This window comes from Engystomops pustulosus, chromosome 4, assembly GCF_040894005.1.
Source record: "Engystomops pustulosus chromosome 4, aEngPut4.maternal, whole genome shotgun sequence".
Taxonomy (NCBI): Eukaryota; Metazoa; Chordata; class Amphibia; order Anura; family Leptodactylidae; genus Engystomops; species Engystomops pustulosus.
Window position 1 is genome coordinate 207,553,791 of NC_092414.1, and position 17,974 is coordinate 207,571,764.

The 17,974-nt window shown below is 41.7% G+C and overlaps 1 protein-coding gene across 2 annotated transcripts in view; it reads right to left on the bottom strand.

Moving 5' to 3' along the window:
- The window catches only part of DENND1C (DENN domain containing 1C), a 34,105-nt gene extending 21,224 nt beyond the window's left edge, over positions 1-12,881 (bottom strand). Inside the window, exons 1-4 of one of the 2 annotated variants that reach the window (XM_072149753.1) lie at positions 12,449-12,881; positions 5,862-5,926; positions 4,773-4,816; positions 4,313-4,362 (exon numbers count right to left, since the gene is read on the bottom strand). In XM_072149753.1, coding sequence (XP_072005854.1) covers positions 4,313-4,362; positions 4,773-4,816; positions 5,862-5,926; positions 12,449-12,465 — 176 coding nt within the window. In that variant the 5' untranslated portion in view covers positions 12,466-12,881. The remainder of the gene's footprint in view (positions 1-4,312; positions 4,363-4,772; positions 4,817-5,861; positions 5,927-12,448) is intronic. The other variant, XM_072149752.1, reaches the window with a different exon arrangement.
- Between the last annotated feature and the right edge of the window lie 5,093 nt (positions 12,882-17,974).

Consider the following 17,974-nt stretch of genomic DNA (forward strand, 5'->3'; position numbering starts at 1 on the left):
GGAGTCTGTACATATAGGGGGAGAATACAAGTGGTGGTGCTGGGGAGCATGTAAGACCCTATAGGTCGGTGGTGGTGAACCTATGGCACTGGTGCCAGAGGCGACACTCGGAGCCCTCTCTGTGGGCACCCAGGCCATCACCCCAGAATGAAGTTCACCAGACAGGACTCAAAGAATCTTCCTACAGAATCTTCCTACAATGATAGGCGACTTTGCCCTCCTCTTTTCAACTGTGTTGGTGTCTTTAGGAGGCTGAACGATTGAAAGTTGTCAAAGAACAAGGAGAAATAAATTACTGCCTAAATTGCTGTGCTGGCACTTTGCAATAAATAAGTGGCTTTTGGTTGAAGTTTGGGCACTCCGGCTCTAAGGCCGGCGCCACACAGGGCGCTTTGTCTGCGCTTGCAAACGCAGACAAAGTCGCGCCCACCGGGGCGGGCCTTGGCCCGATCGCATCGGCATTTCCATGGAAACGCCTGCGATCGGGAACAAGCCGCCGGTGTTTCGCGTTAAATTAACGCAAAACACCGGCGGCTCGTTCCCGATCGCAGGCGTTTCCATAGAAACGCCGATGCGATCGGGCCGAGGCCCGCCCCGGTGGGCGCGACTTTGTCTGCGTTTGCGTTTGCAAGCGCAGACAAAGCGCCCTGTGTGGCGCCGGCCTAAAAGGTTCGCCATCACTGCTATAGGTCCATAAATATGTGGACAGACACAACATGTTTCTAGTTTTGGTTCTGTACCTTACTCACAATGAATTCTGAACTTAACAAGTCAGATGCAAGTTCAGACTTTCACCTTTAACCCCTTCCCGACGCGCGCCGTACTAGTACGGCGCGCGCCGGGTCCCGATGCATGGAGAGGGCTCGCGGGCCGAGCCCTCTCCATAGCCGGTAAGTCTTTGCTGCATATTGCAGCAAAGGCTTACCGGTAACACCCGCGATCGGTGCTAGCACCGATCGCGGGTGCTTTCACCGCGATCGCCTCCGGCAATGCTGCCGGAGGCTTCAAAAAGATGGCGCCGCCATCTTGGCGCGGATCTTCGCTCCCCGATGACGTCACGGGGAGCGGTGATCCGTTGCCATGACAGCATCGGGCCTCACGAAGGCCCGAAGCTGTCTCTTTTTAACCTATTCATTACAATGTGCTATCAGCACATTGTAATGAATGAGGAGTAAAATCCCCATATACTACCATATTGCAGTATGGCAGTATATGGTAGGATCGATCAGACAACCTAGGGTTAAAGTACCCTAGGGAGTCTGAAAAATAGTAAAAGTAAAAGTAAAAAAAAGTTTAAAAAAAAAAATTATATTAAAAAAAACTAAAAATTCAAATCACCCCCCTTTCCCTAGAACTGATATTAATATTAATAAACAATAAAAATCATAAACACATTAGGTATCACCGCGTCCGAAAATGTCCGATCTATCAAACTATAATAACGGTTTTTCACTGCGTTTAACCCCGTAACGGAAAATAGCGTCCAAAGTCAAAAATGACATTTTTTTGCCATTTTGGAAAATATAAAAAAATTAATAAAAAGTGATCAAAAGGTAGCACAGTCCTAACAATGATAGCAATGAAAACGCCATCAAAAGTCGCAAAAAATGACACCACCCACAGCTTCGTACACCAAAGTATGAAAAAGTTATTAGCGCCAGAAGATGGCAAAATCAAAAAAAAAATTTTTGTACAGGAGGTTTTAATTTTTTTAAATGTATGAAAACATTATAAAACCTGTACAGATGTGGTATCCCTGTGATCGTAGCAACCCAAAGAATAAAGTAGACCTGTCATTTGGGGCACACAGTGAAAGCTGTAAAATCCAAGCCCACAAGAAAACGTTGCAAATGTGTTTTTTCACCATTTTCACTGCATTTGGAATTTTTTTCCCGCTTCCCAGTACGCGCCATGGAACATTAAATACCGTCACTACGAAGTGCAATTTGTTACGCAGAAAATAAGCCATAACAGAGCTTTTTATGTGGAAAAATAAAAAAGTTATAGATTTTTGAAGGTGGGGTGTGAAAAATGGAAGTGAAAAAACTAAAAAAGGCCAAGTCGTTAAGGGGTTAAGGAGGTTGAAGGAATAATTGAATATGTGGAGAACTTAAGTATTTTAAACACAATGGGGGTCATTTACTAAGGGCCCGAATCATGGTTTGCCAACGTGTTACATTTCTGATTTGTGCAGATTTTTCCTGAATTGCCCCGTGATTTTGGCGCACGCGATCGGTTTGTGGCGCATCGGCGCCGGCATGCATGCAACGGAAATCAGGGGGTTCGGAAGAACCGCTGCATTTTTTTAAAAAAAGTGTCGCTGGACACGCAATTACCTTCACTCAGCAACGGATCGTGGACTGCCTTAGTGAATCGCCGGAAGACCCGAATCCACCGCAGAGAATGCGCCGCTGGATCGCGAATGGACCGGGTAAGTAAATGAGCCCCATTCCCTTCATTTCTGGGGCTCTGAAGTAATTGGAAAATAATTGTAAATAAAATATTAATTTCCACTATTTGGTTGAAAACCCTTTGTTAGCAGTGAGTTGCCCTCATGGACATCAGCAGACATCGCTGTGTCTCCTCCTGTGGCCTTTGCTGCAGCAGTTTTTAGTTACTGTTTGTGGTCTTTCTGTCTGAAGTTATTCTTTAGAAAGTGAAACTTGTCTTGGTTGAGTTGAGCTCAGGACTGACTTGGCCATTTAAGAATATTCCACTTTCTTTATTTAATAAACTCCTGGGTTTCTTTGGCTTTATGTTTTGGGTCATGGTCGATATGTACTATCAGTTGGGCTGCATTTGGTGGATGTGAGTGCACACATGCGCCATGCACCTGCACTGATTGCAGACCCTGGGCCTGCCGGCTAAATGGCGGTAGCTGCTGCAATGACCAACCGGAAAGACACACAGCTATCCACGGCCCGAACAAGCTAAAATCAATGCCCCCATTCTACCGTTCCATCTATAAGTAGGTGACCAGCATAACCTATGTAACTCGCATCTACCGTATGTTAACTGTATCAGGTGCGCAGAGAGCACTGGAGGATACGGTTTTTATTGTTTTTGTTATCCCTGGACAACCCCTTGGATTGGCTTGTTTCATCTGCATCGAGAAATCAATTCATTGCATCAAAATACGAGCACCACACCTTAAATCAACTCCATGCCTTTTATATAAAGGGAGTATTTTTCACTGGTGACAGGTTCCTATAGACACTATACAGTGAATAGCAATAACGTTTTTATCACATGTGTGGCTTACTTTGGAATATGGATTGTCAAACTTTACCTGGCTCCCTGCCGCCACCAGCAGTGAAGTCTCGGGGGCTGCGCATTTCAAATTCTATCGTCCATCTGCTCATTTGCATAATTAATTTGCAACATCCCCCCACCGGGCCTAGCCTTTTCTTGGGGCCTGGAGACAGCCGGGGCCCAGAATACCTGAGTGGCTGGCGGTTGCGGCCTAGGCACGCTAGTGTCACGGTGCTTGGTATGGGGACCGGAGGGCTGTCCCACAGCCTGGCAGCTCTCCAGCTGCAGCAGGGACCAGATGGAGGCAACGTTGTTCAAAAAATAACTTATAGTTCTTTATTCGAACCAACAGCAAGAAACGTGCCAAGCGATTCCTTACCGATGGTCGGATTACTGGAGTGCTCTTGGAGAGTGAACCTCAGGAGTTGAGTCACCAGCCTGGATGCAGATGCAGGCTGGGATGTAGCTGCGTCCAATGCTGGAAGCTGCAGCTTTGTCCTGGGTCTTCTGTGTGAGCTCACTAGGGGTGTGAGGCACACACTGTCTCTAATCACTCAGTGTGGAGTTGCTATGCCCCTCTGTCTGGAGCTGGGTTACAGGAGCTGCTCATGAGGTGAGAGCTCAGCGCCAACTGCCTGCAGTCATTTCTTGTCCAGAGGTTTTGTTACTCCCCGGTCCGGTGGTCTCACTCTCCAATCACACTCCAGTTTACAGATTGAAACATCATTGGATAACAATAGCAAATACAATTAACCCTTGCCTATCCAGGCAGTATCTATCGCTGCATATTACCTCTGGGTGTACTGAATTGGTACAAGGGGCTTATTCGCAACCACTCCTCTGCCATGCGCATTGGCAGGGGTGTTGCAGATACAATTGGCGCACGCTCTACATGAAGCACCCAAATCCCGTCCCACATCCTCCCGGTCCTGACCCGCACCCCCTCGTGATGTCCGCTCACCTCACAAGGAAACTTCACGCTTGCGCGGTGAGCCTTGTATTGCTGACATACAAGGCTACCTAACTGTAGATGAAGCACATGGGACAATGTGACATTTACCTCTCCACGTTAAAGGGAAAGCAGAACTTTGTCAGGGTGGTTACAGAGTCCTGTATGATAGAGACATGAAGAGATGATGAGACAGTAATACCATCAGCCTCAAAACATAATATTAAATAATACAGATATTCTATGCTGTGACCCCTTACTGTGTAGTTTTTTCTCTCCATACAATACCCACTACCTAGAAACCATCAGCAAGCTGCCAACGACAGGTCACTTTTTCTATAATTTTTCTCTGTATATAATTCTCTTTCATTGAGACAATCCTCGCTCCTGTGTGCTCTCACATATACATGTAAACCCAGATCAATTATCATCCATCAAGAGCATCTTACTGGTGGTCTCCACATGGTAAAAAAAGCCAAAAATATTATAAAAACTGGGAAAACATATTATAGAAGCCAGGGTTATTCCAGGCGGGGCTGTAGTGTGATAGAGTAATATTTCGATGTCTTACCTGGTCATCAAAATGTTCAGGGAATTGTCTGTTCAGCACCGGGTCTGAAAGGAAACATTGTAAGATGGGTCATCAATTTGATAGCATCAAAGAGATTAGATACACAGCTGAGCAAACAGTATCCCACATAATAAGATTAGATACACAGCCCAGCAGACAGTATCACACATGATAGGATTAGATACACAGCCCAGCAGACAGTATCACACATGATAGGATTAGATACACAGCCCAGCAGACAGTATCACACATGATAGGATTAGATACACAGCCCAGCAGACAGTATCACACATGGTAGGATTAGATACACAGCCCAGCAGACAGTATCACACAAGATAGGATTAGATACACAGCCCAGCAGACAGTATCACACATGATAGGATTAGATACACAGCCCAGCAGACAGTATCACACATGATATGATTAGATACACAGCCCAGCAGACAGTATCACACAAGATAGGATTAGATACACAGCTCAGCAGACAGTATCACACAGGAGAGGATTAGATACACAGCTCAGCAGACAGTATCACACATGATAGGATTAGATACACAGCCCAGCAGACAGTATCACACATGATATGATTAGATACACAGCTCAGAAGACAGTATCACACAGGAGAGGATTAGATACACAGCTCAGCAGACAGTATCACACATGATAGGATTAGATACACAGCCCAGCAGACAGTATCACACATGATATGATTAGATACACAGCTCAGCAGACAGTATCACACGGGATAGGATTAGATACACAGCCCAGCAGACAGTATCACACATGATAGGATTAGATACACAGCTTAGCAGACAGTATCACACATGATCGGATTAGATACACAGCTCAGCAGACAGTATCACACATGATCGGATTAGATACACAGCTCAGCAGGCAGTATCACACAGGATAGGATTAGATACACAGCTCAGCAGACAGTATCACACATGATCGGATTAGATACACAGCTCAGCAGACTGTATCACACAAGATAAATATGTAAATATGATATCTTCTATCCATATTACATATAAGACTATAACAATATACATGTAACTACTACACAATGGCCTCCCCATTACTTCTGACCTTTATCTTGAGATATTGGGGCCTGGACATCAAAAAATCCTTCAAATATTTTTTCTGGATTCTCCCTGTTAAAACAAAGTCATAGATTTCATTGATGATTTTGTGTATGATAGACCAAAAGCAGAGGGGTAACCAGGAGAGGCAGGGCCCCATAGCAGGCTTCTGGATGCCCCCCCCCTTCCTACATTAAAAATCTACATATTTGTACAATCACATATTTATACAGTCTTACGCTCACTTATAGAGCATATTTAGTGTATATATATATATATACACAGTATATACACATACAGTGCCATATACAAACATACATAATATATAGACATACAGTATACAGACACCATACACTGTATACACATACAATGAGTACACATTACAAATACAGCATATATATATATCACATACATATTATGATGTACAATGTGCAGTATTATAGTAGTTATATTCTTGTACATAGGAGGCAGTATTATAGTAGTTATATTCCTGTACATAGGGGGCAGTATTATAGTAGTTATATTCTTGTACATAGGAGGCAGTATTATAGTAGTTATATTCCTGTACATAGGGGCAGTATTATAGTAGTTATATTCTTGTACATAGGGGGCAGTATTATAGTAGTTATATTCCTGTACATAGGGGGCAGTATTATAGTAGATATATTCTTGTACATAGGGGGCAGTATTATAGTAGTTATATTCCTGTACATAGGGGGCAGTATTATAGTAGTTATATTCCTGTACATAGGGGGCAGTATTATAGTAGTTATATTCTTGTACATAGGGGGCAGTATTATAGTAGTTATATTCTTGTACATAGGGGGCAGTATTATAGTAGTTATATTCCTGTACATAGGGGGCAGTATTATAGTAGTTATATTCCTGTACATAGGGGGCAGTATTATAGTAGTTATATTCTTGTACATAGGGGGCAGTATTATAGTAGTTATATTCTTGTACATAGGTGGCAGTATTATAGTAGTTATATTCCTGTACATAGGGGGCCGTATTATAGTAGTTATATTCTTGTACATAGGGGGCAGTATTATAGTAGTTATATTCTTGTACATAGGTGGCAGTATTATAGTAGTTATATTTCTGTACATAGGGGGCAGTATTATAGTAGTTATATTCTTGTACATAGGGGGCAGTATTATTGTAGTTATATTTCTGTACATAGGGGGCAGTATTATAGTAGTTATATTCCTGTACATAGAGGGCAGTATTATAGTAGTAATATTCTTGTACATAGGGGGCAGTATTATAGTAGTTATATTCCTGTACATAGAGGGCAGTATTATAGTAGTTATATTCCTGTACATAGGGGGCAGTATTATAGTAGTTATATTCTTGTACATAGGGGGCAGTATTATAGTAGTTATATTCTTGTACATAGGGGGCAGTATTATAGTAGTTATATTCCTGTACATAGGGGGCAGTATTATAGTAGTTATATTCCTGTACATAGGGGGCAGTATTATAGTAGTTATATTCTTGTACATAGGGGGCAGTATTATAGTAGTTATATTCCTGTACATAGGGGGCAGTATTATAGTAGTTATATTCCTGTACATAGGGGGCAGTATTATAGTACGGTAGTTATATTCCTGTACATAGGGGGCAGTATTATAGTAGTTATATTCTTGTACATAGGGGGCAGTATTATAGTAGTTATATTCTTGTACATAGGGGGCAGTATTATAGTAGTTATATTCCTGTACATAGGTGGCAGTATTATAGTAGTTATATTCCTGTACATAGGGGGCAGTATTATAGTAGTTATATTCTTGTACATAGGGGGCAGTATTATAGTAGTTATATTCTTGTACATAGGTGGCAGTATTATAGTAGTTATATTCTTGTACATAGGGGGCAGTATTATAGTAGTTATATTCTTGTACATAGGTGGCAGTATTATAGTAGTTATATTCCTGTACATAGGGGGCAGTATTATAGTAGTTATATTCTTGTACATAGGGGGCAGTATTATAGTAGTTATATTTCTGTACATAGGGGGCAGTATTATAGTAGTTATATTCTTGTACATAGGGGGCAGTATTATAGCAGTTATATTCCTGTACATAGGGGGCAGTATTATAGTAGTTATATTCCTGTACATAGGGGGCAGTATTATAGTAGTTATATTCTTGTACATAGGGGGCAGTATTATAGTAGTTATATTCTTGTACATAGGGGGCAGTATTATAGTAGTTATATTCCTGTACATAGAGGGCAGTATTATAGTAGTTATATTTCTGTACATAGGGGGCAGTATTATAGTAGTTATATTCTTGTACATAGGGGGCAGTATTATAGTAGTTATATTCTTGTACATAGGGGGCAGTATTATAGTAGTTATATTCTTGTACATAGGGGGCAGTATTATAGTAGTTATATTCCTGTACATAGGGGGCAGTATTATAGTAGTTATATTCCTGTACATAGGGGGCAGTATTATAGTAGTTATATTCCTGTACATAGGGGGCAGTATTATAGTAGTTATATTCTTGTACATAGGGGGCAGTATTATAGTAGTTATATTCTTGTACATAGGGGCAGTATTATAGTAGTTATATTCCTGTACATAGGGGGCAGTATTATAGTAGTTATATTCTTGTACATAGGGGGCAGTATTATAGTAGTTATATTCCTGTACATAGGGGGCAGTATTATAGTACGGTAGTTATATTCCTGTACATAGGGGGCAGTATTATAGTAGTTATATTCTTGTACATAGGGGGCAGTATTATAGTAGTTATATTCTTGTACATAGGGGGCAGTATTATAGTAGTTAGATTCCTGTACATAGGGGGCAGTATTATAGTAGTTATATTCCTGTACATAGGGGGCAGTATTATAGTAGTTATATTCTTGTACATAGGGGGCAGTATTATAGTAGTTATATTCCTGTACATAGAGGGCAGTATTATAGTAGTTATATTCCTGTACATAGGGGGCAGTATTATAGTAGTTATATTCTTGTACATAGGGGGCAGTATTATAGTAGTTATATTCCTGTACATAGGGGGCAGTATTATAGTAGTTATATTCTTGTACATAGGGGGCAGTATTATAGTAGTTATATTCCTGTACATAGGGGGCAGTATTATAGTAGTTATATTCTTGTACATAGGGGGCAGTATTATAGTAGTTATATTCCTGTACATAGGGGGCAGTATTATAGTACGGTAGTTATATTCCTGTACATAGGGGGCAGTATTATAGTAGTTATATTCTTGTACATAGGGGGCAGTATTATAGTAGTTATATTCCTGTACATAGGGGGCAGTATTATAGTAGTTATATTCTTGTACATAGGGGGCAGTATTATAGTAGTTATAGTCTTGTACATAGGGGGCAGTATTATAGTAGTTATATTCTTGTACATAGGGGGCAGTATTATAGTAGTTATATTCTTGTACATAGGGGGCAGTATTATAGTAGTTATATCCTTGTACATAGGGGGCAGTATTATAGTAGTTATATTCCTGTACATAGGGGGCAGTATTATAGTAGTTATATTCCTGTACATAGGGGGCAGTATTATAGTAGTTATATTCTTGTACATAGGGGAGTATTATAGTAGTTATATTCTTGTACATAGGGGGCAGTATTATAGTAGTTATAGTCTTGTACATAGGGGCAGTAATATAGTAGTTATATTCTTGTACATAGGGGCAGTATTATAGTAGTTATATTCTTGTACATAGGGGGCAGTATTATAGTAGTTATATTCCTGTACATAGGGGGCAGTATTATAGTACGGTAGTTTTATTCCTGTACATAGGGGGCAGTATTATAGTAGTTATATTCTTGTACATAGGGGGCAGTATTATAGTAGTTATATTCCTGTACATAGGGGGCAGTATTATAGTAGTTATAGTCTTGTACATAGGGGCAGTAATATAGTAGTTATATTCTTGTACATAGGGGGCAGTATTATAGTAGTTATATTCTTGTACATAGGGGGCAGTATTATAGTAGTTATATTCTTGTACATAGGGGGCAGTATTATAGTAGTTATATTCTTGTACATAGGGGTAGTATTATAGTAGTTATATTCTTGTACATAGGGGCAGTGTTATAGTAGTTATATTCTTGTACATAGGGGGCAGTATTATAGTAGTTATATTCTTGTACATAGGGGGCAGTATTATAGTAGTTATATTCTTGTACATAGGGGTAGTATTATAGTAGTTATATTCTTGTACATAGGGGGCAGTATTATAGTAGTTATATTCCTGTACATAGGGGGCAGTATTATAGTAGTTATATTCTTGTACATAGGGGGCAGTATTATAGTAGTTATCTTCCTGTACATAGGGGGCAGTATTATAGTACGGTAGTTATATTCCTGTACATAGGGGGCAGTATTATAGTAGTTATATTCTTGTACATAGGGGGCAGTATTATAGTAGTTATATTCCTGTACATAGGGGGCAGTATTATAGTAGTTATATTCTTGTACATAGGGGGCAGTATTATAGTAGTTATAGTCTTGTACATAGGGGGCAGTATTATAGTAGTTATATTCTTGTACATAGGGGGCAGTATTATAGTAGTTATATTCTTGTACATAGGGGGCAGTATTATAGTAGTTATATCCTTGTACATAGGGGGCAGTATTATAGTAGTTATATTCCTGTACATAGGGGGCAGTATTATAGTAGTTATATTCCTGTACATAGGGGGCAGTATTATAGTAGTTATATTCTTGTACATAGGGGAGTATTATAGTAGTTATATTCTTGTACATAGGGGGCAGTATTATAGTAGTTATAGTCTTGTACATAGGGGCAGTAATATAGTAGTTATATTCTTGTACATAGGGGCAGTATTATAGTAGTTATATTCTTGTACATAGGGGGCAGTATTATAGTAGTTATATTCCTGTACATAGGGGGCAGTATTATAGTACGGTAGTTATATTCCTGTACATAGGGGGCAGTATTATAGTAGTTATATTCTTGTACATAGGGGGCAGTATTATAGTAGTTATATTCCTGTACATAGGGGGCAGTATTATAGTAGTTATAGTCTTGTACATAGGGGGCAGTAATATAGTAATTATATTCTTGTACATAGGGGGCAGTATTATAGTAGTTATATTCTTGTACATAGGGGGCAGTATTATAGTAGTTATATTCTTGTACATAGGGGGCAGTATTATAGTAGTTATATTCTTGTACATAGGGGTAGTATTATAGTAGTTATATTCTTGTACATAGGGGGCAGTATTATAGTAGTTATATTCTTGTACATAGGGGGCAGTATTATAGTAGTTATATCCTTGTACATAGGGGGCAGTTTTATAGTAGTTATATTCTTGTACATAGGGGGCAGTATTATAGTAGTTATATTCTTGTACATAGGCGGGAGTATTATAGTAGTTATATTCTTGTACATAGGGGGCAGTATTATAGTAGTTATATTTTTGTACATAGGGGGCAGTATTATAGTAGTTATATTCTTGTACATAGGGGGCAGTATTATAGTAGTTATATTCCTGTACATAGGGGGCAGTATTATAGTAGTTATATTCCTGTACATAGGGGGCAGTATTATAGTAGTTATATTCTTGTACATAGGGGGCAGTATTATAGTAGTTATATTCCTGTACATAGGGGGCAGTATTATAGTAGTTATATTCTTGTACATAGGGGGCAGTATTATAGTAGTTATATTCCTGTACATAGGGGGCAGTATTATAGTACGGTAGTTATATTCCTGTACATAGGGGGCAGTATTATAGTAGTTATATTCTTGTACATAGGGGGCAGTATTATAGTAGTTATATTCCTGTACATAGGGGGCAGTATTATAGTAGTTATATTCTTGTACATAGGGGAGTATTATAGTAGTTATATTCTTGTACATAGGGGAGTATTATAGGAGTTATATTCTTGTACATAGGGGGCAGTATTATAGTAGTTATATTCCTGTACATAGGGGGCAGTATTATAGTACGGTAGTTATATTCCTGTACATAGGGGGCAGTATTATAGTAGTTATATTCTTGTACATAGGGGGCAGTATTATAGTAGTTATATTCTTGTACATAGGGGGCAGTATTATAGCAGTTATATTCTTGTACATAGGGGGCAGTATTATTGTAGTTATATTTCTGTACATAGGGGGCAGTATTATAGTAGTTATATATCTGTACATAGGGGGCAGTATTATAGTAGTTATATTCCTGTACATAGGGGGCAGTATTATAGTAGTTATATTCTTGTACATAGGGGCAGTTTTATAGTAGTTATATTCCTGTACATAGGGGGCAGTATTATAGTAGTTATATTCCTGTACATAGGGGGCAGTATTATAGTAGTTATATTCCTGTACATAGGGGGCAGTATTATAGTAGTTATATTCCTGTACATAGGGGGCAGTATTATAGTAGTTATATTCTTGTACATAGGGGACAGTATTATAGTAGTTATATTCTAGTACATAGGGGAAGTATGATTACACTAAATTGTGCTCCAGACGATTATAGCTGTTAAGGCGATTTAGTGGAAAGACATGGCGTTAAGGGGAAGATGTTGGCAAAACTGGCCAGGACTGACATATAAATGTTCAGCTTCTTACTTAATGCGGGACCCCATGGTGGTTCTGTATGGCTACTCTTGTCTTGTGTATCCTACAGGCTCAGCGCCATCCCTTGGTCTTGGTTGGTGGTTGTATGACGCGCTCATCACAATGTGGCCCCCAGACGCTGTTGTCTCCAGGGCTTCCAATGCCTCAGCGCACCCTCCTGTCCTGGGCTCACCGGAGATCCTCTCTGAAGGTCCAGGTCTGCACTTGTCATGAAGGTTGCAGACTGTGATGGTGAGCTCAGCTTGTCAGATTTCCTGTGTGGGTTTGTAGAGGAAGTTGTCTTGTGCGACAAGAAATTTTCAATCTATGAAATTTTTTTTTAGCTTTATACCTAAACTACCTATACTAACTATTCGATAGTGACGAAAATCCTGTGTCTGGTACAGAAGCAGCTATAGATATCTATACTTGGCCTAATGTCTGACACCTACTCTGCCTGGGCTCCTGTACATATATCATATGATGTTTATGGGATGTATATGTGTCACACAAAACTCCTCCCTCTATTTCTCAACAATATCTACTTCATCTTCCCCTGTAACATGTCAGTACCGCCGGCCTGTTATTTCTTGGTGTGCATGGCACAGTCTGGACAATACGGATCTAGTGCTGGTTCTGATGTTAGAAGATTAGTCTGGTCTAATAATAATACAAATAGTCATATCTACCAAAAGGCCCGTTTCTTCCACCCTGCCAAATCATTTCTTCTTATGTCTTAAATACATTAAAGGCTGCATTCAGATGGCCAGGTGCCCCCCGGACCAGATCCTGGGTGAGCACAGGGCCGAGGGGAGGAGGTAGGGGGGAGTGTTCTTCACCCCTCCTCCCTCCATAGGCAGGAGACCAGATCACAGCCCCCATAACGGTTGTCTGAATGAGCCCTTAGAGATGACCACTGGACAGATATGTAAAAGAGGCCCTAGGTCAGTATGAAATCTTTAATAACACTACTCTGGCCGCCATTGGGATATTCATTTTTTTTTCCATATGGCAAACTTTTACTTACCTTTTGAACCACGGGGATCATGTTCTAAATAAATTCTTCTAAATGTTCTACAAATTCTTACTAATCAAAATTCCCAAATATTTAATATTTTAACCACCACAAGCTGACCAACATTACCAACCACTTCTGTTGCCGAGTCCAGCATAAGGCGAGAAGATTTTTGCCAATTTGTTTTAATTCCTGAAAAATGACCATGGGATTCAATCAGGCTGATGACTACATTAAGCATCTAGGAAAGGTAGCAGGTCGTCAGCATAGAATAATAACCTATCCTCCAAGGATCTCCTGATAAACCCTCTTAGCCCATCACAGACCCTTAAACTACAGGCCAATGGCTCCCAAACCACTGCAAACAATAATGGTGACAAGGGTCATCCTTGTCGAGTCCCTCTAAACAATTGCCATTCGCTGCCGCTCTGCCGCTCACACTTACTCTGGCCATTGGTTGATTATAGAGCAACTTTGTCCAACTAATAAAGTTCTGACTGTACCCCATCCTCTCTAACACCATCCAAACGTAGTCCCACTCCAAGCTTTAACTGCATCAAGTGAGACCATCATTCTACTTCCGCCATCTTCGCAATGTGTCATCCACCAAGTGCACACAATGTTATATCTGACCGATCTCCCCGACCATAAACCCTGACTGATCCTCGACACGATTTTGCACATTACTTTCTGTAACCTGGAGGCCAAAATTTTGGATAATTATGACTATGACCAAAAAGAGAAGTCATCGCTTGTAACAGATCTTCCAACAATTTGCTTGGTGTCTCAAGAGACATTTTTTTGTCCAAAGAGGCTTCTTGATGGGTTGTTGTCCCAATCTCAGTCTGGAATTATATCTGCTGTTGTCCATATAAATGACCCTAACATAAAAATGAACCTAACCCTATCAGAATTACCCCAATAGATCATATAGCTCTGAAACATTATCCAGACGTGAAATGTATTGGATGTACAAATTATACACATCGGGGCACATTTACTTACCCGGTCCCTCGGAGTTCCAGAATGTGCCGACGATGATGCACTGTGCTGCGATTCACTAAGATGGTGCGCCCCCCGATTTCTGTGGCATGAAAGCCGGCGCCGCTGCGCCAAAATCCGATCGAAGCAACAAAATCCCCTGCCAAATCCGTCACAACAGTGCAAATCCCGAAAATGTCGGAAAGTCAGACGGAAATGCGATCCGCGGGCCCTTAGTAAATCAGCCCCATTGAGCCCTGATGGGCTTAATGAGGCAAATAAGACTATATTGTAACACGCTATAAGAAAACCTCTTGGTCTATATGTTTTTTCATATCACACATTCACTGACAAGAAACTTTAATGGGATTGACGCCAACAATTGCATCGATGCACATTTGGAAGTGATACGTTGTCTCACTTTGGATATGCATGAAGTATCTCATTCACTCGCCTTAATGCTCCATTTTGATCCCATTCTGAGAGAATAATGTAAATGATAACTCTAGAGGTTGTGGTCACATGACGAACATCACGTGACATTGGAGAGCTTGAATCCACTCCCCCCTCTATTGTCACATGGGTCTCGTCATGGAAGACATGGGTTATATCATGTGCCATATATTATTGTGCATCAGCTTTTTAAGGTAAAAATAAGGTTTATATTATATTTGAACTAAAGTACCGTATGTATAAAGTAGAGTGAGGAGACGCCACAACGGAAAAATCTGAAGTCACAAAATAAACAATATTGATAGAATATGTGCAACATCCCCCACCGGGGCCTAGCCTTTTCTTGGGGCCTGGAGACAGTCGGGCCCGGAATACCTGAGTGGCTGGCGATTGCGGCCTAGGCTTGCTAGTGTCACGGTGCTTTGTATGGGGAACCGGAGGGCTGTCCTACAGCCTGGCAGGTCTCCAGCAGGGTGGTGTTGGCAAGAAACGATGAGGGAGAGGCTGTAGTTCTCCCTGGGGCAACCCTTTGGTGTCTGGAGTATGAGTCCCTGTGTGGTGGATAGGGTGCCCATGATGGTAACAGCCGTAATAGCAGAGACCAGACGGAGGCAGACGTTGAACAAAAGTAACTTACAGTTCTTTATTGGAACCGACAGGAACAGTAGGTAACATGCCTTGACAAAAGGTAAAATGCTGGGGCTGCAGTTGGAGAGGGAACCACAGGAATGGATCTTCAGCCTGGATGCAAGGGCAGGCTGGGAGGTAGTTGTGTCCTAGTAGGATGCTTCAGCTTGTCCTGGGTTGCTTCAGATATCACCCTTGAAGGTAGGATGATACCCCTTTCTCTCACTAACTAACCCTTCAGAGCTGCTCAGGCAGTGAGCTGAGCTCTCGCTAACTAGATTCACTATGCTATTCTGCCCCTAGAACTTTCCTGACTGGACTGCACCCTAGAACTTTCCTGACCAGGAGTTTTATTACTCCCACTGGTCAGGTGGTGGTTCCTCCTCCAATCGCATCCCAGCTCACAGATACAATATATAACACATGTGATTGGTCAACACAGATTATATCACATAAAGAATTAACTTCTGCCTTGCCAGGCAGACTCTACCGCTGCAGTGTGTTCCCCTGTGTTATGTAGTGACCTGCTGTGAGGTTGCTCAGACCCTACACAGGCTGCAAGCTACATGGTGGGGCGTATTCGCAACAACCCCTCTGCCTTGCATCGGCAGGGGTGTTGCATACCCCCAGGGCAATTGAAAGAGCCACCCTCGGCTCGACTACGGACTGATTGGGGCGCAGAGGACCAACCGCTGGCCAGCAGCGGGGGACCTCCGGGGGGGTCCATGTAAGCAATGGCCGGTAGAAGTAAATTACAAAAATTGCACTTCTGTGACGTGCAGGCTAGGTGATCTGTGGGGACAAGCTGCCCATGGTCCTGGAGACAGGCACCTGGGTTGGTGTCGGACTAAGACAAGGACATGTGTATGCGAAGTGTGACAGTTGGTCGCTGATGCCATTAAACCAAACTGTACAGTATGGAAAGGTGTGGTGTCATGTACTGTAATCCACTCCTGGCACCAGGGCCTGTATATTTGTTTTATGAACACTTCTTCCCTGGTGACAAATATATAGTAAATATGCATTACATTGGCATATGTGATACATTGAGACATTATACAATGTACAAGTACCTGCCGACTGACATTCTTACCCTTGTGTGAGTGGCATCCAGGTGCTACAGCTCTAGCACCCCTGGTCCCCTAAGGACCCGCAGTTTACGGACTACCCCCACTTGTGAAGCTTCGGTTTGAGGCATAAGATAAGGAATAAGATAAGGGTTTACATATAGACGGTCCGACACAGCCACACTACAATCTGGAAAGCCTATAAAAGGTTACTGCAAACTTCTGACATAAATTGACAGTGTGCAAACATATTTTGTAAACTCTCATTGGCTTAGGAGCCCAATGGGTACACATCTTAAAACATTAACGTTGCCAACGTTATAGAGGTAGGCTACTCAGGGTAGCAGGATAAAATGTCTCTTTACCTAAAAAGGGAAAGGCATAATAGTGCATGCAGAATGTCCATAGCTAAATGGAAGGCATTAGGGGCAATGCAAGAAGTCAATAGCAACTTTTCCTTTGAGTTGGCAAAAGTCTCTCAGAAGGTCTTTAATAGCAAAGTCCATCTTCTGGGTACAGCCCTTGATGTCGGGAAAAGTGCAATAAGTATGGTAGTGCGGTTCAAGGAGAGTCTCTTGAATGAATGAATGATAAATAGGGGTAGAGTCTCAGAAAAGTTTCTGGCTCTATGGGTTATGGGCGCTCAGCCCAACTGGGATAGCAGCAGAAATAATAAACATATGTACAATAAGCACAGTACCTGAAGAAGGCTACAGCCCATCAGGGGTTACTCGGAATCTTCTTCATTGGTGAGTACTTCGGTGTCAGAAAAACGTACCTGCCTCCTCCTTCTGTGTGACACCAGTTGGTACACCTCCAGGTACGCAGGTGCTTTGCCTTTTGTCTCCCTTTGAGACCTCCGAAGTTCCGGTTGGGAGAAGATAACAACCTCCTCATCGTCCTCTTTTGAGTCAGGTGCTGGAGTCGGAGTCTCAGCTGCCTCTGATGCCTCAGGGGTTGTAGACTCTGGAGCAGTATTGGAGACTGCGGTGGGGATGATGGTCTCTCTGGGGTACCTCTGACTGGAGTGGAAATAACAACACAGAGTTGAGGCACAGTCACAAGTTCTAAGAAACTGGGGGTAGGTGAACACAATGAGGACTGTAGGTTGGGGCTCGAGGTGAGAGGTCTGGACATAGGGGCAAAAGGACGAAGACATCTCTTCAGCCGGTTCCTATGTACCCGGAGTGGTGGACGGTCTCCTCTTGAAATCTCGTAGACTTCAGGGGAGAGACTGTCCCTAACTAAGTATGGCTCACGCTCCCAACGCCCATCTAGCTTACTGGTAGGATGGTTGTTGCGCAGCCACACTCGATCTCCTGTCCTCCGGCCTGGTATAAAACCATTTTGATCATTATGGACTATTTTAGAGATCACTTTTTGCAGTCTAAGGGC